The sequence below is a fragment of the Lissotriton vulgaris genome, chromosome 12 (genome assembly GCF_964263255.1).
Source record: "Lissotriton vulgaris chromosome 12, aLisVul1.2, whole genome shotgun sequence".
Lineage (NCBI taxonomy): Eukaryota > Metazoa > Chordata > Amphibia > Caudata > Salamandridae > Lissotriton > Lissotriton vulgaris.
In genome coordinates this window covers 735874202-735898046 of record NC_141700.1, presented here as the reverse complement: position 1 = coordinate 735898046, position 23845 = coordinate 735874202, and the positions used below count along the sequence as shown (strand labels likewise).

The 23845-nt window shown below is 45.9% G+C and overlaps 1 protein-coding gene across 1 annotated transcript in view; it reads right to left on the bottom strand.

The window, feature by feature from the left end:
* LOC147678443 (extracellular calcium-sensing receptor-like) overlaps positions 1 to 23845 on the bottom strand; it is a 107348-nt gene that overhangs the window by 42275 nt on the left and 41228 nt on the right. Inside the window, exons 4-5 of the mRNA XM_086945629.1 lie at positions 20280 to 21110; positions 14229 to 14453 (exon numbers count right to left, since the gene is read on the bottom strand). Of these exons, the coding sequence (XP_086801755.1) occupies positions 14229 to 14453; positions 20280 to 21110 (1056 nt within the window). The remainder of the gene's footprint in view (positions 1 to 14228; positions 14454 to 20279; positions 21111 to 23845) is intronic.

Below are 23845 nucleotides of genomic sequence, written 5' to 3'. Positions count from 1 at the left end.
AAGGTCACATGACCTGTCAGGCACAAGGGCCGATGAGATGGACCTGGCACTGACACGGACAGCTGACAAACCTGTGGTCATCAAACGGAGGGAGCAGATGCCATAAGGACAATGGCAAAGGGGGTCACCCCCAAGGGGCACTAAATTGAGACACAGAGGAACAAGTGCAGATACTGTGGGCAGGAGGAACATAAAATCTAGGGCTGAGCAAAGAACTCTTCTCCGTTCGCGGAGTTTTCTGCACTCCGCACTCTGCGGAGCTCGCAGAGTGCAGAAAACTCCACTTCGCGTAGTGCAGCGAAGTTTTTTCCCTGCTTGCAAACTGTAAGTTCGCTAGTGTGAGCTTACGCTCTGGTATAATTTCTACCTGAGCGACTGGAAGACAAGCGCGAATAGCAGGTTCATCCTCCTCTTTCGTTTCTTCCTTTAGATGAATAGAAATGTGTCATCTATTCCGATGGCTTGGCCCAACCGGCCCACCAACGTTTGGTCTGGTTCTTATCTGCGAGACTCCTGGGTAGTGCTTGTGCTTGTCCACAATCCCCTCACTTCTGTTTCCAGAGACAGCTGTGATGGTGTAGCCTCCTATATTGTGTTATTTTATAAAGGTTTTTCAAGATTGAATTTTAAAAGGTCTTTCTATCTCTTTTAACCCTTTGTTGCGCTGCCAGTTTTTATTCTATACTTTTGATTATGGCTGTAGCCATAACCGCTCCTAACTGGGCACCGCTAAGGTCATATCTAACTCAATATGGAGTTCCTGATGACGGTGTTGCGCTAATCTTTGTTGTAGATGCAGACCCATCCTTCTGCTTTGAGGTATTTTATCCTTGAGTCACCTTTCCGGCAGTCGATGGAACGGATAACCTGTTTCACGAATATACTGCCACCGCGCCGCCGTGAGAATATAGACCAAATAGTACTCTTAAAGTTCCGCTTACAGCTTGGCAACACCAAATATGGTTTAATGGCACCCAATTACACCAGTCCATTTAGGCCCTTTATCGATAGAGGGGGCCAGGTGGTCCGTGTTGGCTGGGTATTCCCCACACCCATGTTATCTGACAACGGCTACAATTGCTGAGCTTTGCATATTACATACTTCATTGATACGTACGCATAGGGCAGTTATTCAGTTTATGTCGCGCAACTTCGAGGTGGGACCACCTGGAGCTGCTGCACAACCATCTGTACCAGGTGGTGTGACCATCAGTCCTTTGATGGTTAATTCCGTAATGGGCAAGCGCTCCCCAAAATAAGGATGAACTTACTACCGCCTCCAAGAGTTGCGTCACTTGTAAGCAAAGAGCATCACCCTTAAAATTAGCAAGGATCATATCGCAAACAATGTCAAACACCCCCACCAGTCTCATTCCCAACACCGGGCCTCTTTGGCCCCATGTTCCTCCTGAACACGCTTAATTACCGATGGGTGAACTTCCTTATTGGCTTGCTGAGATATTTGGGCAACTCAAAGCTTTTTTTCCAAATACCACACCGGTGGAGGACAGGATTTTGACAATAAGTCTGCCGAAAAATCTGGTTCCCGAATTAGTTGATTGTAACACATGGAGTAAAGTGTTTGCAGTGGTATATTCTATGTGTTTCGGCACCCCCTCAATGACGTTCACTATGGGGGTCATTATGATAGCGGCTTTTCCGCATCCTCGGGCCGGCGGAAGCCACCGCCGCCCCGAGGATGCGGAAAATCCGCAGCGGACTGACCAAAGACCCACCGCCAGATTAGGATGGCTGGTGGGTCCTGGTCGGATTACAACCACGGCGGAAAAGCTCTAATATGGTGACGGTGTCTTCCAGACACCGTCCACCATATTAGGATGTGCTTTTCCGCGGCGAAGCTCAGTGCCTCTGCTGGAGTGCTTCTCATTGGACCGGTAAAAGCGTGAGCAAACAGATATTGGCGGCGGCTGTGCAGCCAAGAATGCACCACCCCGTGAAGTTTGGGGGCCACCGTGGTTGACATTCATCAGCCTCTATCATGTGGGGCACAGACACCGGATTGAGGAAGCGCCCGTCCACTGAGGCTCATCTGTGGGCGTTTCATGCACCAGCAGTTTACCTCAATGCACTCACCCAGCACTACGATTCCCAGCAACGCTTGGTGCAGACTCATCCAGAGCCGCCCATCATGTGTGTATAACAGAGGAAGTGATCGGACTGTGAGCGTGTCCCTTTCCCATCAGCCTTTGAAGAAGAAAGAGAACTTTCGACATGCATCAGCAGCGGTCGGCTAAGGCTGCAAAAGGAGAGCAGACGGACGTCTTCCATACCGTTCATTAAAGGGCTCAGCTTGAAGCTCAGTGCCTCTGTTGGAGTGTGTCTCATTGGACCAGTAAAAGCATGAGTGAACAGATATTGGCGCGGCCGTGCTGCCGAGAATGCACCACCCCATGAAGTTTGGGGGCCACAGGGGTTCATATTCATCAGCCTCTATGATGTGGGGCACAGACACCGGATTGAGGAAGCGCCCGTCCGCTGAGGCTCATCTGTGGGCCTTTCATGCACCAGCAGTTTACCTCAATGCACTCACCCAGCACTACGATTCCCAGCAACGCCTGGTGCAGACTCATCCAGAGTCGCCCATCATGTGCGTATAACAGAGGAAGTGATCGGATTGTGAGTGTGTCCCTTTCCCACCAGCCTTTGAAGAATAAAGAGAACTTTCGAAACGCGTCGGCAGCGGAGGGCTAAGGCTGCAAAAGGGAACCGACGGATGTCTTCCATACCGTTCATTAAAGGGCTTAGCGTGAAGCTCAGTTCCTGTGTTCGAGTGCTTCTCATTGGACCAGTAAAAGCGTGAGCGAACACACACACACATATATATATATATGAGAAAAAGTGCAACCCGACTGTATATTATTAGGATAATATAACTCATCGAGTAGTTCCTTTCCTTTATAAGATCACCCTTCCCGTAACCCACTTAAATTAGTGATGTGGTGCTCTTTTATATGAGAGAGATAGTATGGTAGCAGACATTAAGAACAAAAGTGGAACCTACTGGGAAATGATTACATCAAGAACATTCAGCAATTTGTTGCAAAAAGATATTTGAATCAGTTTAATGCGTTTAATGTGTCAGGTTAAAAAAACAGTGAAGCTCATAGAATGTTGCTGTATACTACAGATGTAGTTATGCTCTCGTATTCGTGTTCCACCTTGGCTGATGGCCCAGGCAGCAGGCATGATGATGTCACGACTAATCTGTAATAACTGATTGAACACATTACGCTATTTCTTTATTCAAGCTGGCTAGATACTATACAAGACGCCTCTGGTAAGGAAATTAGAGATGGCCTTTAAAACTGGGGTTGCAGCCTCCCATAAAAACAAGCCAGACCAGTAGGTCTGGCTTGTTTTAGGTGCATGTAATCTAACAGAATACACAAAGAGAGGCACCCAGATATTGGGCATTGGGCAAGTAGCAACCTGTATCAAGGCTGGGATCCCAGTTCACATGTTAAAGGTCATTCCAATAATGGAAAGGGGCGACCATTCGGTCCCCCCGAACGTATGGCGGAGTACCACGATCCCCCCGGGAAGCCATCTTGGGCGGGAGGCGAGTCTCGGCTGGTATGCCCGAAGCGGCGTAGCCGGGGCGCGCTTTTTCCCGCCCTGGAGTGGGCTGGCCTAGACACTGACGCGGCCGGCCACGCCCTTGGGGCAGGCAGGGGCGGGTTTACGCCCGCCCTGAAGACGGATAAAAGGAGCAACAAGCCAAGAAAGCATCCTCTTGTTCCTGTGCTCTGAAGCTGCACCTCCTCGCTGCACGTGAGCTCGAGACGGAACGAAGAGCCAATTTTGAGCGTGGTAATCTTTCTTTTTTGTCTTACAGATACTCTGTCTGAGAATGCCTAAGAAAGTCGGAAAGCGAGTTACTACCGATCAGATGCTCCGTATGCTCATGAAAGAAGTAACCGATCTGAAGAAGCAGATGGCGGCTAAAGACGGGGAAGGGGGACCGAAACGACCTTTGTCGGGAGCAGCTCCCGGAGGGAAAGGCAAGAGGTCCAGAAGGGGGGCATCTGGGGGGGACACCCCGGTTCCCGATACCCCACTTGAAGAGCCAACTCCAGTGCCGAGGGAGGGGAATCCGATTCCCGTGGTGGTCACTCCTGTGTCCGGGGAGGATATGCCTCCTGAGTTAGCAGCACAATTGGCAGCGTGGTTGGGGAAAGATAGCGAGGGCGCCACGGCTGACGACGCACGGGTGTTAATGAAACAACTGCGTGAAACTAGGGAGGCGGTGAAGGCACCATCGCCAGTTACTCCGCTGCCTCCGGCGGTGGAAAAAGCAACAGGATCAGGTCCAGCGGCAGATGCAGCTTCTGGTTCAGGTAAGCGGCCATTGCCGATTGCGAGGGAGGGGTCTGCCCCTTCACGAAGGGAAAAGGTGGGTCAGCATGTTCCTCTGGCAATTAAGGAAAAGATGTGGGCAGATGAGTATGTAAACATTTTCTCTTTGCTTACCGACCATTATGAGATGGAGCATGTTAAGAGCCAAAAGGAGCTCATGCATCCGAGTGTTTGGCGCGCAAAAATGGCCGCCTTTAAGGTTGACGAAAACATTGGCACTTGGGGCAGGGCATGGGGAATCTTTACCGCCATCATGGGCGAACGTAGGCCCGAGTTACTGACCGAATTGCCTATTTATCAGTCACGGATCATGGAGTATTATGGATCATATGGGGGCAATCAGTGGTTCTGTTACGATAATATTTTTAGAAAAGCGAAAGAACATGACAAAAACTTGACTTGGGATTGTTACGACTCTGTTTCATGGTCAAAAATGGAGAGTACAGGTATGTTGAAGGTACCATTGGTAGGGAGTAGCGGGGGTGAATCCTCCCGGCAATATGCTGCGACACCCTTTCGATCGGGTACAGGTAACGACTACCACTCGAAGCCGAACGGCAACGCAGGTAAAAGGGGGATTTGTTGGAATTTTAACAGGGGAAAATGTACGAGGCCCCAGGGGTCATGCAAGTTTAGACACGAATGTGGAGGGTGTGGGCAGCCATCCCATCCTGAGTCCATGTGCAGAGCCAAAACGGGTGATAACGGTGGTAGGGGAAGCGCCAAACAGGTCTGAAATGGTCCGAGGGGCGCCTTTACCTACTCCGATTGATTCCATGGCAATGATTCCTTGGCTCAACGAATACCCGGATCATGCTTCCGCTGGGGTGTTGCGGAACGGGTTTTCATATGGTTTCCGCATCCCAGTGGGGGATTTTCAGGGTGTAGCAAAATGTAAGAACCAACTGTCGGTCCTGCAACATACGACCGTGGTACAGGAAAAGATTGGGAAGGAGGTTACTCGAGGTCGAGTCGCCGGTCCATTTGATGTGCCACCATGTGCTAACTTTGTTTGCTCCCCTTTGGGGGTGGTCCCCAAGAAGGACCCGGGTGAGTTTCGGCTGATACATAATTTATCAGCCCCACGTGGTCTGTCCGTGAATGATGCGATAGACCCGGAAGTGTGTTCGGTGCGGTACGCATCTTTTGATGAGGCCGTCGCCATGTTGAATCGCCTAGGGCCCGGTGCGCTGATGGCAAAATCTGATATTGAGTCAGCGTTCCGGTTGCTCCCGGTACACCCAGACGATCAGCGTCTCCTTGGTTTTATGTTTCAGGGTCACTATTACATGGATAGATGTATGGCAATGGGATGCTCTATATCTTGTGCCTATTTTGAAAAGTTCAGTTGTTTTCTGCAATGGGTCTTCACAAAGAGGACGGGTTTTCAACATGTTATGCATTATCTCGATGACTTTTTGTTTCTGGGGGCAGCCGGGGATCCAGAATGTGGACAGGCTTTGAATGAATTTTGTGTCTTAATGAAGCATTTTGGTGTGCCATTGGCACCAGGTAAGACTGTGGGTCCCTCGACTTGCCTCGAGTTCCTAGGGATCGAGCTCGACTCAGAGGAAGGTTGTTTTCGATTACCAAGAGGAAAGGTGTTAAGATTCAGGGCATCCCTGGAAACGTGTATTAGTGAGTCTAAGGTCAAACTGCATCAATTACAACAATTGGTGTGCCAGCTGAATTTTGCCCTGAGGGTAATGCCGATGGCCCGCCCCTTTTCCCGCTCGATCGCTCAGGCCATGGTCGGCCTGAAGGAGGGTCATCATCGCACGAGGCTATCGGCTGAGGTTCGCCAGGACATGCGCATTTGGTTGGCATTTCTGGCGGAGTTCAATGGTCGAATCGTCTGGAATAAGCCGGCGGTGTCCTCCGAAGAACTGGGGCTGTGGACAGATTCGGCTGGGAGCATTGGTTTTGGTGCCATATTCGGCACACAATGGTCGGCTCAAAAATGGCCGTTATGGTGGCATGAGTGTGGGCTGACAAGTAACATTGCCTTTCTTGAACTTTTTCCCATTCTGGTGGCCCTGAAAACTTGGCCTGAGGGATTCAGAGATCACTCTGTGGTGTTTTGGTCTGATAACATGACCGTGGTTGAGTGTATCAATAGCCAGGCAGCACGATGCAAATGGATTCTGAGATTGCTCAAAGAAATTGTGTTATTATGTATGCAATTGAACGTGCTATTTAAGGCAAGACATGTGCCGGGGGTAATGAATCAAGCGGCTGATGCGCTTTCTCGTTTTCGTATGCAGGCCTTCTGGGGTTTTCTGCCCACAGCGGACCCGGTGGCGGCACCCTTTCCCGAAGCTCTCTGGTCTCTCGGTGCCCCGAACTACAGAACCTCGTGGGAGAGAGTTTAGCACCCAGGACGAGGAAGGCATATGAAGGGGCGTTCCGATCCTATTGGGCCTTTTTGGGGACTGCTAGGGGAGAGCTTTGGGGCCAGGAAGAGCTAGTGGTAAAATTTCTGCTGTCCTTACATCAGGCAGGCAAATCAGTGGCTACGGCCCAGAGGCATCGGGCCGCCATTTCCTTTATGGCAAGGGCTCATGGGATCCAGGACCCGACTGCGTCTTTTGTTGTGCAAAAAGCGCTACGTGGGGGGCAACGCCTTGAGGGTCGCAGAGTAGATGAAAGGCGCCCGATAGGTCTGGATAGGTTGGCTCTGTTGTTATCTGTACTTCCTGCAACGTGTTCATCCCAGTATGAAACAGTGTTATTCCGAGCCGCTTTTGTGCTAGCATTCCATGGGGCTATGCGGGTAAGCGAACTAGTGGCAAAGAACAAGCAGGATACCATGGGGGGACTGTGCTGAGAGCACGTTCAGGTCAGGGGGGAGACAATGACTGTCTCGTTCGTCAGGTCCAAGACCGATCAGGGTGCGATTGGGGATGGCATAATCATACAAAGGATTCCCGGGTCTTCCATGGGCCCTGTGGTGTGCGTAGAGGAATATTTAACGCAAAGGGTGGCATCATGGGGGGGGACCTTGTTGAGACACGCTGACGCCACCCCACTGACGAGGTTTCAGTTTCAGCGGGTGCTTGCGATGTCGATTTCGGCCGCGGGCTTGAACCCCGGCGAGTTTGGGACCCATTCCTTTCGGATAGGGGCTGCTACAGAGGCTACAGCCAGGGGTCTGAATGTTGAACAAGTAAAACGTGTGGGGCGTTGGTCCTCAAACTGTTATAAGAGGTATGTGCGGTTGCACATGTTGTGAAGCTGTAATGATGTACTCACGCTTCTTGTTTTTGTTTGGTTTTCAGTTGCGCAAGCCTACGAGGCGGGGCGGACTGTGCAGTCGACCCGACACCGGGGGGCCAGCGGTCAGACATCACCGGCTGTGAAAAAGGAGGTGTGGGTCGTGGGCCACTCATACGTGAGGCGTGCCGCGGACGTATTCAAAGCAGGTGACATGATTCACGTGGCTGGGGAATACGGGTACAGTGTGTCCTTCTACGGAAAGGGCGGGCTCTGTATTGACCAGTTTCGATCATTTTTTGAGGGTTTGTTAGGGCGGACGAGGTCACCGCCGTCTGTAGTCATAGTACATCTTGGGGGCAATGATTTGGTGACCACTGGTAGACGACTTCTTCTTGAGGCGATGCTTTCCACGGTAAGTTGGTTGGTAAGAAGAGTTCCAGGGTGCACAATTGCATGGTCCCATATGATCCCACGGAAAGTGTGGCGGGGGGCTCTTTCGGTTTCTGCTCTGAATCATTCAGTAAGGAAAATTAATAATAAAGTGAGTAGATTGTTCCGTTCAAGTACACTGCATTCTATTGCGCATGGTTGTATTAAAGGGGACAGTATGTATTTGGGGGATGGTGTTCATTTGTCCCGGATGGGGAACGAGTTACTCATAGGAGACCTGATAGCTTGGCTAAAGACCTTATGACATGACCTTTAGGCAGGAGTGTTGTGGGGGGTCCGGATAGCCGGTCAACTATCCGGCCTGTGGCGGTAAGGTCATGATCGGTGAGCAGTAATTGGAAGATCCCTATGGGTGGGCGTCACCCATTACGGATGGGAGCGCTCGGGGGAGGTGGCCATTGGCCCCTCAACGGGGAGGCGGTCCCTTCTAAGGAAGGGCCGCCGAAAGGAAAGGAAAGGCGGTCAAGGCCCCTTCCTGGGTAGGAGGGGCTACAGCCCCCTCCTGGGGAATTTCCCGGGGCCAGGACATCTGCGACGGCAGATGTGGTAAGTTGTGTGGGGTTTGGGAGGGGGTCTACGCTACCTTCTAGATACCTCACACGAGTCCTCGGACGACCTTTAAATGGCGTCGAGTTTATTGGGCCCCCGTCAAGTCAAGGGAAATTGGTAGATGCACTTGAGGTACACCTCTGTGCGGTCGCCCCTCACAAGTGAGGGGGATATTTCTGGTTTAGGGATCTTGACACCGGTTACGACCTTGCCGTTGGCCCTTAAACGTTAGGATGTACAATTTCAAGTTAAATGTTTTGTAGGATGTTAGTTCGGCTAGGAGAACCTTTGTATTAGAGAATATGTTAAGGTTAGCCAAACATCGCAATGTGGAAATGAAATTGTACATAATATGAAACTATTATTTTAATGTTTTAATTTTGTTTCATATTTTAATAAATACGGCCGGGAGGGTCACTCCCTCCCGTCTTCCAAAAGTTCAGAACCGTTTCCGGTTTCACATCCTTGGGGATTGTGTTGAGAGGGGGTGGCGGGTATCTCAGCTATATGGAAAGGGGCGACCATTCGGTCCCCCCGAACGTATGGCGGAGTACCACGATCCCCCCGGGAAGCCATCTTGGGCGGGAGGCGAGTCTCGGCTGGTATGCCCGAAGCGGCGTAGCCGGGGCGCGCTTTTTCCCGCCCTGGAGTGGGCTGCCCTAGACACTGACGCGGCCGGCCACGCCCTTGGGGCAGGCAGGGGCGGGTTTACGCCCACCCTGAAGACGGATAAAAGGAGCAACAAGCCAAGAAAGCATCCTCTTGTTCCTGTGCTCTGAAGCTGCACCTCCTCGCTGCACGTGAGCTCGAGACGGAACGAAGAGCCAATTTTGACCCACCCACCAGCCCCTGAGGACAGCAAGTGGTTTTTGAATAAAGTTTGATGTGGTAACGCTAATTCTTGCAGGTTGTGATGATTATCGTGATAACTTTGAATATGCAATAAAGAATGGTCAATTGGTTGTATGTTTTTGCAAATAAAGTGATTCTGCACTAGTGTTGATCAGTAATCATGCTTTTTTAATAAGTTGTAATTGTTACTGTCTTTTAGTAATTTAGTCATTTAGGAATTTAGTTAGAAATTGTCGTATTTATGTTGGTCGGGCGGTAAGGTCATGATCGGTGAGCAGTAATTGGAAGATCCCTATGGGTGGGCGTCACCCATTACGGATGGGAGCGCTCGGGGGAGGTGGCCATTGGCCCCTCAACGGGGAGGCGGTCCCTTCTAAGGAAGGGCCGCCGAAAGGAAAGGAAAGGCGGTCAAGGCCCCTTCCTGGGTAGGAGGGGCTACAGCCCCCTCCTGGGGAATTTCCCGGGGCCAGGACATCTGCGACGGCAGATGTGGTAAGTTGTGTGGGGTTTGGGAGGGGGTCTACGCTACCTTCTAGATACCTCACATGAGTCCTCGGACGACCTTTAAATGGCGTCGAGTTTATTGGGCCCCCGTCAAGTCAAGGGAAATTGGTAGATGCACTTGAGGTACACCTCTGTGCGGTCGCCCCTCACAAGTAAGGGGGATATTTCTGGTTTAGGGATCTTGACACCGGTTACGACCTTGCCGTTGGCCCTTAAACGTTAGGATGTACAATTTCAAGTTAAATGTTTTGTAGGATGTTAGTTCGGCTAGGAGAACCTTTGTATTAGAGAATATGTTAAGGTTAGCCAAACATCGCAATGTGGAAATGAAATTGTACATAATATGAAACTGTTATTTTAATGTTTTAATTTTGTTTCATATTTTAATAAATACGGCCGGGAGGGTCACTCCCTCCCGTCTTCCAAAAGTTCAGAACCGTTTCCGGTTTCACATCCTTGGGGATTGTGTTGAGAGGGGGTGGCGGGTATCTCAGCTATATTACATTGGTCTCGTTTTGCATAGTATCCCTAGTTAATCTTATTATACAAGCCACCTGTTTTGTAAAGGATCCTTAGTTGTTCTTAATTTATCACACCCCTTTTAAGGCTACCTCACCCTTTTCATCCATGTCATTAATAAAGCACTGATAATGATCTTTACTGTTTAGTTAATTAAAACCATAACAATTTTTCTGCATATCTCGACTTTGATTAAAAAGACATTAAAATCAATTTGTCAATCCAAGATGTTAATATCACGCTGTTATGAAACAAGAATGTTCCATTGTCAATCTAAAACCCTATAAAATGGTATCTAAAATATGTAAGACTATTGATTTGTTTGGGACAGGCATGTGAAAACCATTAGGTAACGGGTGACAAACGTATTAGTTTCATTTATGGTAGGAATAATTTATAAATTAAATGTTGGGGTACCATCAGCTAGATGCATCAAGCAAAAATCCGCTCGCAAAGGGGCAGATTCTCGGAATCTGCCCCTTTGCGACCGGTGTTTTTGCATTTGGGAAGCATCATCCCAAATGCAAAAATCGCAAATTGAGAATTTGCTAAATTGCGATTATTTGCATTTAAGGAATCTCAAATTGAGATTCCTTAAATGCAATGCATGAAAGTTTTAAAAATAGCGAATTCGCTAATAGGGCATGCAAATGACCATGAAGTACAACTTCATGGTAATTTGCAAAATTTTGAAAAATGCACTAAAGTGCATTTTTCAAAGTTTCATGTTGCGCACACACATGCCCTAAGGGCATGTGTGTGCGCAACCTATGTGCACAGATCAATTTTAGGGGTGCAACAGGGTGTCCTTTGGACACCCCTGCACCCTTGAAATCGCAATCTCAATTTGCGATTCGCTAATTGCGATTCGCAAATTGAGATTGTCTTCCCATTCAATCCTATGGGCCTCTAGGCCCATAGGAATGAATGTGGAGGTATTCCTTAATTGCGACTCGCAATTTGCGACTCGCAATTAAGGAATTCTAAGAAATCGCTATTTTTTTAGTGATTTCTTGATGCATTCCATTTTGCTATTCCTTAATAGCGAATCGGCATTTTTCGCAATTAAGGAATCGCAAATTGGGTTGTTGATGCATCTGGGGGCACTTTGCGGGTCGGGATTGTTTCCTGTATATGTGGCAATAGGTTCAGTCCTTAAGATGACAAACGGGTGGACCGGTTACGGCAGGCGTTATTTCTTCACTGGATAGACCCTCAATTGGTGGCTTAGACTTCACAGCCTGATCGTGTATATTAAGGAATTTAACCAGTATGCAGTTATTTTGTGAGTCAGATGTATCAAGCCCTTTAATAATAGCGGAGCTGCAGGATCATATTCCTCTAATCCAGAGGACTTCCTTTAGTAAAGTGACATGTGCTGAATGAAGTTTCTGGCAGATACATATAAGGTGGATAATCTCTTCCTCTAGACTGCCACATAGACGACACGTTTGTAAGCCAGTGTTTTCCCACCTTGGCGCATCTGATAGTGAGGGATAATTTCAAAGGCGTAATGCCATTAGCTTTTTTTAAGTGGACCCAAAAAGTTAGTTCAAAATAGGCTGCTGGTTTGAGGACTTTATAGTTGTTGAGTACTGTCCAGGAATGAGATGTCTGGCTAAAAGTACTTTTGTCAAATAATCGAAAATGGAGTTTTGCAGCTTAGTTCACTGCTAACTTAAATGTTAAAAAGATCAGATTTTATTCCAAAGGTCCAAAGTGCAAGTGGATTTAAATGCGTTGTGCAAAAAGATAGACTATGGTAATTTCTTCCCGTTTTTGAGTTCTTACCACAGTGCCTCGTTAAGGCTAGAGTTCTGCACAGTTTGTCTTATGCAATACCAAACTTTTATTGATGAGTAGAGACGGCCCAGTGTTTCGTTAATAAGGCTAAATTCCAGGCACATTTGAGCTGGCGAAGCAGTTGAGGGAGCTGAAAGACCTTTTTTAAAATACTAGTTGTTAATTTATTAAGAAGAGTTGAGTCTTTTCCGTAAAGGGTGGCACTCACATAAGTTAAAGTTGGGAGTGTTTTAGCTGTCATTACTGAAATCAGTGGTCTGAATGATGGGCCCTCCAGTTTCTTTGACAGTGACGTATAAGCAAAAGTTAGTGCACTTGCCTGTTGAGCCATATAATTCTTCTGTTCGTGATGAGTCAGTTTATTGTCAATGTAATATCCCAGATATTTGTAGCTAGACACATTTTCTAAGGATTTTCCTTCTAGCCAAATGTTATGCGAATTGGGCTGCCCGATTACTAATAAGCATGGCTTTTGTTTTTGTTGTATTGAGTTCTAACTTATTTGTCATTAGAAATTATGCAAGTTCAGTTATTATTCTGGTTCTGCCAATCTTGGTTGAACTGATTAAGACAATACCATAGGCGGATGTATGATTTTACAACGACTGTCTTAACAACGAATTCCTTAACCACGAATGCTAAACAACGAGCAATCCCAAACCACTACTTATTTATCAACGACTTCCTTAACCACGAAAGATCTATCACTTGCTCATTACCATTTTTCGTCAAAGAAAGTAAGCGAGGTGCGATAGGGCTAAGGTACCAAGATGTGGGGAATGAGAGTTAATTGTAACTGTCTAAGTGGCACCTGGTGTGATGCATCTGTTCCCCCCTTTTTGCACATACATGTTAATTTTAAGTAGGCTGCCCACCAATTGGCTTCCTGTCCAGTTGAAACTCAGTTCCAAAGCATAATTATGAAAAGCTGTAAATATCTTTTGTTGTCTTCAAGATTGTTCCTAATTTCAGATTTTAAAGTCTAGCAGGCATAAGGTAGGGAACATGATGGACAGGAAAGCATACAGATGTGGAAAGAAAGGTTGCAGACACACATACACACACACACACTTATCATTTTCATGCAATAACTAATTTCCTGCAGGTGGATTCACAGGAAATGCAGTGAACTCTGATTACACTCCACAGTAGGTGCCTCGTTCTTTTTTGTCACCCACACCAAGTGTTAGCACTCTCACTCTCTCTCTCTTTATTGGAATGCCATCAGACAGCTACACCTTGCAGTGTACATTTTCTCAGCCTTTCACTAAATTCCTTGTCACCAATCTAGAATTCTATATGTGTACTCTTATGGATTATTAGTAATGTTATTTCTGTAAATCCTATAGATTTTTGACATACTGACATTTTTTGTTCTTCTTGCATGTTTTAAAATTGGGTATCTGGATAATTCTAAGTTACAGCTCACTAAGGGATCACACAACTGTAACTCCAGGCCATAAGATCAAAATACGGAAAATAGGACAGAGGCTCTTGAGAACACATCCTCATGACAACGAGCAGAGAATTATGCCACAATACATCACCAACGCACAGCACACCAACTCCTTGCAAGAGTACTTATTGTAAAAACCCAATATATTAACATTGATGCAGGACTTACCATAGGGACAACATGGGAATATTTCTCACAATTTTACTTCAAATGTTATAGCCAGTGTTTTACTCAATTACTATATTTTATATTAAAATCAAAATTGCAGACCTCCCCAAATTCTGTGTTTTAGTTTACAATAAAAAATCTAATTCGTTTACTCTACATATTATTTTTTCTAAGTACCAGAATTTTGACAATTTTTTTAAATAGTTCAGGAATTCAAACCCAAGATGACATTTTCCTACGTGAATTTCTCGTTGGTGAAATGTGCTACAATATTCAATGGATTTGTTAAATAGCTGTCACTCATTCCCCACTAGCGATCTATTTTCAGACTTACCTGCTGACTGCCGCCATTCCATAAAATGGTGCTGTGGTTCAGAACGAGATCCTGGCCTGGGAGTGCTGCAGCCTCGAACCGTCCCACTGTGACAAACGCCATCTTGCCCGCTCCAACCTTCTGCCAATTAACTATGTCGTAAACTGCAGGTGGATTGCCCTGAACATCAAAAAAGTGCTCTTCTCCACCCTTTTTAAAGTGAACTCTTTCCAGGTAATAGAGAAGCTGAAGAAACAGAAAAAGTGAAGATGGAGAGTTAAAAGAGGCAAATGGTTTTATGTGTTTTAGTAGATGTAACTGCTGCACTCAGATCAGGGGCTTTCAGGACTTCAATCAATGCAGTTATGTTAAAGACCACTGGGTGTCGTTGCTAAAAGTGCATCTTTTTGCACCTAACATGACTTTAGCTTATTCCCACTGGACACTTGGAGTTGATTCAACTCCTCAGTATGGACCTACTTACAAGTAATTCATTATCTCTAGTTGGACTGACAATCGTTGTTACCAGGCCCACTATGATTACACGTATTTGTGGAAACCTTCAGGCCTGCCTAGTTTCTCCTGTGGTTCCAGCTGCTCAAACAGCTGTAGTCAAACTTTCCAAGTGGAAATTAGACAAGGAATGAGTAATAAGCCTGGGGCTTGAATGCGTTAAATCAGATTACCCCTGTTGTCCCATATTCCTTAGAGCAATTTCATGGCATGATACACAAAGGCCCTCCACACTCATGTTGAAGGCCCCACAGGTCTCCTTGCTCGGGTTAGAATCTTCACAATAATTCTATTTGCAGAGATTCTGCCCCTACTGCAGAGGATCACCCACGACTGCGGGGCATCCGCCGCAAGTGCTGAGGTCCTTTGTCTATTAAGCCCTCAGTGTCCAACTTGCAATGGGCTGATTGTTCTGGCCTACATAGATACAGTTCTAGCCGGTACCAGCCACTCCAGTGGTCAGAATTATTTGGCTCATTATTGGCCATCTCATAAGGAGGTTTTGTGTCTGTTCCCATCAGTGCCTCTGCCAATGCAGCTGGTGAGAATGTGTTGTTACCGCCTGTCTTGCTGCTTCAATAAGGATCTCAGCTAACGACCTTTTATGATGAGTCAATGTGACTGTTGCACAGGGAGCTGTGTACTCCCACAAGGAACTCATCTGGAGTCACACTGCTATTGGTCACTGAGTATCCCTACTGTACTGGGGCCTCTCTTCTGCCTCTAGGAACTCTACCAATGCAATATTATGGGGCACACAGGGTGTCACTGTTGTAAATTGGCAGCAATGGGTTAGCATTAGCAGAAGCCATCCTGTATTTAGAAGTTATCGTATTCGCTTTGTGAAAGCCATTTTGTATTTCTGGCAGCCATTTTGTTTGCCATGTATTCGCCATGTGCTCTGTCCTACCTTTCTGTTAACTGCTCTTGAAATCTGCCTAGAGACAAACTATATTCAGCATCTTCCACCTTCGCACATGCCCAGAAGGGCCTAGCTAGTAGAATGCACCTGCTTCTCTAGTATAACTGTCAGGCTATTTTTGCTGCTGTATAGAGAAGTAACTCTCCTCTCACTTTGTTGAGCAAGTGGATCTTGTATACCCATATTAGTCATTTTGCATGCTTACATGAGCCAGGACTGCCCCTTGGTCATATGCTGACTATGTAACCCTAAGCATATATAAGGCCTCTGTTTTCTGTACTCCTCAGACTGCCTCATTCAGTTGTTAAGGCTTCTGTGTGACGTAGTCTCACTCATTTGAGTTCAATATGATGCTCCTTTATATTTCAGCTTCTGTGCCAATTTCTTCTTTGTTGGTTTTAAAGGACCAAGTATGAGTGGGATCCCTAGGAACCTTTTTTGATTTCTTCATCACTACTGCACTACTTTCTTTATGCTTCCCCACCAGGACCTAAACACTTTGAGTGATCACTGACTCTCACCAGCGTACCTGTGCCTGTGTCATGCCTCTTTAGGTCCTCCGATAATACTACTTAATAGCTTCTTGTGGGTGTCAGTGCTAAACATTGGACTTTCTACTGTCAGGAGGACTAAGGTCAAAGCCATACTCTGGCTGATCATTGGGCATCACTGCTGCTCTGGACTAATTCTGCTTATTCCATAGGATGTCTACTAATGCTATACTGTGACAGGCCAATAACTGTCACTGCAGCATTAGTCTCCTTCTAGTCCTTCGCTGGACCTCTACCTATGCCATATTGTGAGTGGCTACTGATGGTCACTGTTGCACTGCTTTCTTCTGCTCCCTACATAAGTTATTTAGCCTTGCCATTTGGTGACTAGCCACTGGGTAGCATTCCTTGTTCAAGCAAGGGCTTCAGAAAATGTAATACTATGAAAAGTGAGTTTATTTTATTTTATTTGTTAAGCTTATAAGGCGCACAGCTACCCAAAAAGGGTTTCCCGACCCCCAAGACGGAGCATACAGCAGAGCAGAACCTTCCGTAGATGTTACTGATCAAACAGACAGGTTTTGACATTTTTTCGGAAACGCGAATAGTTAGCTTCTTTACGAATGAAGGTGGGAAAAGTATTCCAGATGGAGGTAGAGACCTAGATAGGAGAACGATCTCCCACCCACTCTAGAAAGTTTAAACCTAGGCACACAAAAGTTAGCCGCGGTTTGAGATTGTAGATGACGAGCGGGTACATAGGGATGCACTAGCGCTTGTAGATATTTGGGAGCGGTACCAGCTTTTATCCTAAACATATAGCTCAGGGCTTTGAATTTAATGCAATTCTCCACCCTGAGCCAATGTAGGTCACGTAGGTGGCCAGAAATACTGGAAGTGTTTGGAACCCTACAAAGCAACCTGGCGGCAGAGTTCTGGATTAGCTGCAATCTACGTACCACGGCCTTATTTGACCCAAGATAGAGGATGCTACTGTAGTCAAGTTGTGATGTAATAAGAGCATTGACTACGGTCTTTTGGTTGGAAACAGGCAGCATCCAATGGATTTCTTGAGCCATTTTAAAATGGTGAAACATAGAGCAGCTACTTTACCAGTTTGTTGGTTCATAGACAATGTACTGTCCACAATGACACCTAGGTTACGGACATGGCTGGTCGGAACAGAGAGGTTGCCCATTTGAGTAGGCCAGTGGGAGGACTTTCAAAGTTCTTTATGTTGTCCTAAGATAAGAATCTCAGTCTTATCTCCATTTAGTTTTAACTGGTTGGTGGTCATCCAGTTGGAAATATCGGTAAGGCTCTGTTTAAGATGGGAAGGAGCCAATGGACTGGAGTCACAGAGGGAGAAGATGATTTGAGAATCATCTGCGTTGGTCATGAGAGTGAGACCTACTTGGTCTGCTATATCTGCTAAAGGCTTAACATACAGATTAAAAAGCAGTGGGCTAAGGATTTAACCCTGGGGTACTCCATGAGGTGAGATAAAACTTTTTGAACAAGTTGAAGCTGACATAATTTGAAAAGTGCGGTTTTCTAGAAAAGAACAAATCCATTCAAGTGCTCCACCACATATATCAGTGTTTTCAGTGTATTTGTCAGCCTTTTGTGCGAGATGGTATCAAAGGCTGCACTAAGGTCTAGTAAAATGAGGGCAACTGTTTGGCTGTCATCAAGGAGCTTACAGATCTTTTCGGTAACTCCCAAAAGTGCTGTTTCAGTGGAGTAGCCGGCCCGGAAGCCAGATTGTGAAGAATGGAGGGAGTTATTAGTTTCTGTAAAATGCGTTAGGAGAGAGTGGACATGTCTTTCTAGAATTTTCGAAAACACAGGTAAGAGAGAGATGGGTCTATAGTTGGATAGTGCTTCGGGGTCAGCCATTGTTTTTTTTAATAAGGGATTCACCATTGCATGTTTCCAGAGGGCAGGTACAGTAGATTGTAAGAAAGAAGTATTAATGGTATCGAGAATTACCTCCAGGTTAGAAGATTCCAATTGTTTTAGGATATTAATGGGAACTGGATCCATGGGAGATCCCGATTTAATACTATTAAGAATGGTCTTAAAGTCATCCATTGTAATGGGAGGCCAACAATCTAAGGTGCGCATAGGGGCGGGGACGGTTACAGTTGCTTCTTGACTAGTGATGTCAGGATTTGAGCTATTCAGTTCCACAATTAGGTTGTCAATTTTCCCTATGAAAAATTGGGCGAGATTGTCACACTGTAGCTCATTAAGAGGTCGAGGAGTTGCAACTGTTTGGGAGCCTGCCAATTCTTTGACCATATCAAAGAAGGTTTTTGATCGGTTGGTAGCTTCCATGATGGTTTTGGAAACATACAAGGCTTTTGTACGTGTGATAGTTATTTCTCGCTTTAGTGTTTATTACCTTCTTCTCTGGTGAGTAGTTTTCACGCCATTGTCTCTCCAGTGCTTTGCACTTTTGTCTTTTCAGTTTTTAATGAGTCATTATACCAGGGGGCTGGGGGACGATGATTATTGAATTTTATGTGTGGTGTGGACAGACATGAGTCAACGGCTTCAGAAAGCCAGGTTTGAGTGGCCTTCCCTGAACTTTCCATATTGAGGCCATTAGGGGGGCATATCCACAAAGAGCTTTATTAAAATCCAAAAGGTCCCATTTTTTCCAGTTCTTCCTCGATGTAATCTGTGAAGAGGGAGGAGGAGCTAATGGGGCTGGTAGTTCAAGAGTAAATTTAGCTAGGAAATGGTCAGACCAGCATATGGGGATTGTAGGATGACATACCAGCTCTGATAGACTCGAAAAAATAGGGTCCAGTAAATGTCCCGCTTTATGAGTGGGGCTAGAATTAAGAAGCTTAATGTTCAGGGCTGCTAAATCATCTATCAGGTTGGTACAAATAGTGTTGGAGAGGTATTCTAAATGAAGATTAAAGTCCCCTATAAGAGAGAAATTTTTGGAGCCCAGGTGGAGCGGGGTAATATAGTTGGCTAAGGTAATAGCCCACTGAGTAGAATTTCCTGGTGGCCGATAAATAAGCATGCCAGATAGAGTGAAATTAGGGGCCAGTGTTAATTTGAAAGCAGCTGCTGTATATAATGGTAATACCACCTCCTGTTTTCAATGCTCTATCTCTATGCACAATAGCATAATTAGTGGGAAGAGCTGTCGCTATATCAGGGCTATCGTGTAGCCACGTTTCAGTCAGAAAAAGAGCATCTGGCTGCTCATCCCATAGAATGTTAAAAATGTCCAACTGTTTGGGCAATGAGTGACAGTTTAAACTATAAAACCGAAAATTATCAGCAGTAAGGGCAGAATGCTGAGCATGCAGCGTGTGATTTATTTTAGTGGGGGGATAAGGTTGAAAATTCAGGAGTGAATATTTGCATTTCGGGCGAATAGCGCTATCTGCATAGTGGGCCTTAAGTGTTATACAGCCTTTTTGTTTAGGGGGATGTAAGGCCAACAGCTGGTCAGATGACAATACCTGAATGTTTGGGGCTGTTGGAGCAGGGGTCCTGGCACTTAGCCCCGTCCGGGCCCGGACGGGCACAAACGGGCTATTCTTTGGCTCGTCTTCGGCGCGACGGCTGCGCGCGTGTTACGTGACATCGGGTTTAAGTAAAGGACGGGCTTTAGGTCAGGTGACCGTCCGAGCTCCGCCTCACCACGCTAGCCCAATTACGTTAGTCCCCAGAAAGAAGGTACCGCCCTGAACCCTCCACAACAAACAAGCCTAACGCTTGCGGTGGACCGGGGTAACAGAGGCGAGGAATTCACAGTGCCAGTAAGTGCCAAGAAATTCAATTTAAAAACAGTGAAAGTTTGTTATTTAAAAAACAGCAGAACACAGTTTGTTGAATACTCACAGGTCGCGCTGCCGTTAAGAATAATGCGCGCGTGAGTGCCACTGGAATACTGGTGTATGTCTGTAGGGCTTCACCCTGTGCCATATTGTGACTTCAAATAGGTATCACTGCAACTATGCTGAATGCTTTTTCCTCCAGTTCCCTGGACTTTAGTCAATGCAATACTTTGCTTAACTATTCATTGGGTGTCACTGGTCTAAATGCATGCCCAGCACATTTGTAAAGGGTATAATATTTTAAATTTGCAACTAAAAAGAAATGTCTTTTTCTTACCTGCCAGGGCTCAAAATTATTCCTTTGAGCACAGGCTCCATTTGTAAAAGGTCCATCTCCAGGTTGGCATGAATACAGGTCGTGCAGAGCATGTGCAAGTGCATACACAGCATTGTGGACATTGTATGTTATCCGGATTTCTGAGGCATCTGTGTAGGGTGTGTGAATAGCCTTTAGATTTTCCGTCCCCATACAGAATTGTTTTGTGGGAGTTTCTAGTTCCCGATTCTCAACTGGAGGAGACCACAGGCAATCAAAAGTCAGACCCCAAAACTCCTTGATGAAAATGTCCATCGGAGAGGAATACGGATGGACGGAAGTCAGAAATGTGTTTAGTTCAGGAATTTCTCCCCTACGAATGGCAAAGCCAATGGTGCCCTCCAGAGTGTTTTGAAGGTTCATCTCAGTTAGGCTGGAGGCCATCGACCAGGCTTCAGTGGCCACCCATACTTTCCCAGTGATGTTTTGCCTTGAAGCTTCCACCAGAACTGGCATCACATATGAGTCGAAGGAGATCACCAAAATGGCTTTGGCCGACGAGCTTCTGATCACCTCAATAATCCGCTGAGTTTTGCCCTCTGAGAAAGTTGTTGGGAAGAACTCAGAAAATGCCACACAGCCTCCAGCCTTCTCAATTTCCTTTTTCAGGTTCTGGCTCCCCAGCCGACCATAGTCGTCTTCCACAGCTATGATGCCAATCCAGGTCCAGCCAAAGTGGATCACAAGTCGAGCGAGGCCGCGGTGCTGGAATTCATCACTGGGGATAGTCCTGAAGAACGAAGGGAATTGACTGCGATCACTCAGAAGAGGAAGTGTGGCAAAGTAGCTGATCTGCAAAGAGTTATAAAATATAGTGAACTGCTGCAGCACATTGTCCTACTAGATTTTGATTGTTGTCCTAGTCCTGAGATATAAAAACAGCAAAATCCAAAGATTAGTACTTTTTTCTTAGTGTCCTCAAAACATGCTCATTTCTGTAGCATATGGTAGCATAATAGCCACATCAGCAGCATACCCTTGGTTACCTCGTTGGCCACAGTAGTAATTTATTGGTTAGAGAAGACCACATAATAAGGATACAGTAACAATTTAGGGCCTGATGTCCGACCCTACCAATTTGCAAGTCGCAAATGGTTTCGTTTTCGACTGGCAATTTGCAACTCACAAATAGGAATGTATAACAGTGTTGCAGACACTGTTTGCTATTCCTAATGGGGTCGCAAATTGCCTGTCTCAACAATAGTCATGAAGCAGGTACACTTTTTGAACCCATTAACAATGGCTAGCAGTCCCAGGGATGGTGGCCTTCTGGGGTCAGAGGACCATGCCTGTGGCTGCTTTTTAAATAAAGCAAATACAAGGAGATGTTGGATGGAGAGCTGACACTTTTTAGACACTCATACTCACCCCCAGTCACAGATCTGGGTTGCATTCATCATTGTTCTTTAGCTCTCTCTGCCACCCCAGTTCAGACATATCTATATGCAAATCAGTCTTGACCCTGTGCCTCATTGGAACAGTTCAGCCCGAACTGCCAAGCCAGGTCTTCCCTGGACTGGAAACAAGCTTCATGGGACCAGTTTCAGGGTAACACCCCTCATCAGCCAGGTTGGCTTGAATCAATTGTGTGTCTTTTGCTTTTTAAATTAAGGAAGAACGGATGCATTTAAAAAAGGAAAATTAAACTTTAGTGTTTCATTTTTTAAGAGCAGGCAGTGGTCCATGGGCCCACTGCCTTCTCTTAACAAATATTTTCAATGCCCGTCACAAAGGGGAAGGGGTCCATTTGCGAGTGTCTTACTACCCATTTGAAATGGGTGGTAAACTGCGAGTGTTTTGTGGCGGCAATCTTACATTGATGTGTGAGTCGCTACTAAGAAAGATCCCCTTGGCACGCCCCTTCCTAATAGTGAGTCTAAAACCCTAATTCGTGAGCCGGTAATAGGTTACCGACTCACAAAATATGGTTTGTAAATAGTGCAGACCTATTTTGTGGTCATAAATGGTTTGATTTCCCATTTGTAAGTGCAATAAATGGTCGGACATCTGGCCCATAAAGCTTCTGGCTACACATGGACACTTCTCCAACATACAGTTAGAAATTAAAGATCACTTACGTCACAGTCATCAGCATATAGTATTAATTACATTAATAGATAATGCCACATAATCAGAATGTTGTAGTAAATCAATGCTTAGATATGGCCACCTCTTCAGAATATTGTAATAATGTTTTGCTTAAGTTAAGCCAGGTTTTCAGAATTTCAGTTATTTAGGGCCTTAGTTAGAGTTTGGCGGACAGGATACTTGTCAAAACATGTAACATCTACTGCACTTATAGCGAATGTACCCATCACGCCTGACCCGGAAATATGTGGCACCAAAAAGAAGAGGAAGGCATCCAAACAAACTTGCCCCAACCCAAAAAGAATACAGCCACCCCGTTTGAAACCCCAACGAGCAACTCTGAATAGATGGTTTAAGGGCAACTCTACTACCACCGATCTTACCATCAATCTTGAACCCTCCACGGATCAAGCTCCAACTGGCAATGGATGCAACGATATCACTGTTCCAATCATCGTAGCAGGGTAGGATTCACAATGTAATTCTAAGGAAACACAATCCACACAAACTGGCTTTTTTGACTTTACATTGGGGGACACAGCTATCGACATTATTGTCGACACAGTCTGTAACCGCATCAAAGGGCTGATAGATTTGAGTTTTGATAGGTTGTGGAAACGATTAGACGGCTTGGAAAGCTTATCTTCGAAACCCACCCCGCCTAATAAGGAAGTTAACGAACTTACCAACCCTGTTAACCTCCAGAAAACCCATATGCCAGGGAAACAACTGACTATTCCTCTACCCTTAGCATCTAAAATTGTATTATCCAAGCCTCCAGGGACATCATTGTCTGCACCAGTACCCCCACCAATCCAAACCACAAAATCTGTGTCAGTCACCACTGATTGTGATACACCTATATGCCCCGGTTCATCACACGATACTAATATAAACCCTGCCCATAGCAGGACGATAGATAATGCCAACACAGCTGTGGAAATGGACAAAGTGCCTGACGAACCCAATAAAGATATTCTGAGCCTGCCACCTCAATCTTGCCCATACGTCTTAGTCCTTGCAGGGGTTCCTCCCCTACAGAGAAATAAATCTGAGTCATGGGTCCAGCTTAGAAACAAATGTATGGATTGGTTAGCTAAACACAAAAGGTTCAAAAGGCCTGACATGAGTGAAATCTTAATGGTCTGTAGGGTGGGCTGGGTAGGCCACGCACCAAAAACAATCAAAGGGGACTGCATTGTTATTAATTTTTCACACCCAAGGATTGCTGGATCCATACTTGAAGTTAAGGAAATCAGTGACCCCAGCCAAACCAACATCTGTGCTTTGCCCCTGGGGTTCTTTTACAAACGCCCACTGTTACATTACCCAGTCCCTAGTTTCCTCCAGCTTACAAATCAATTCCTGGCCCTCTCTGATCTGGATACATTTGACTGACCATCTGAGTCACCCATTTTTAATAGCTCGCTGGTGTGTGG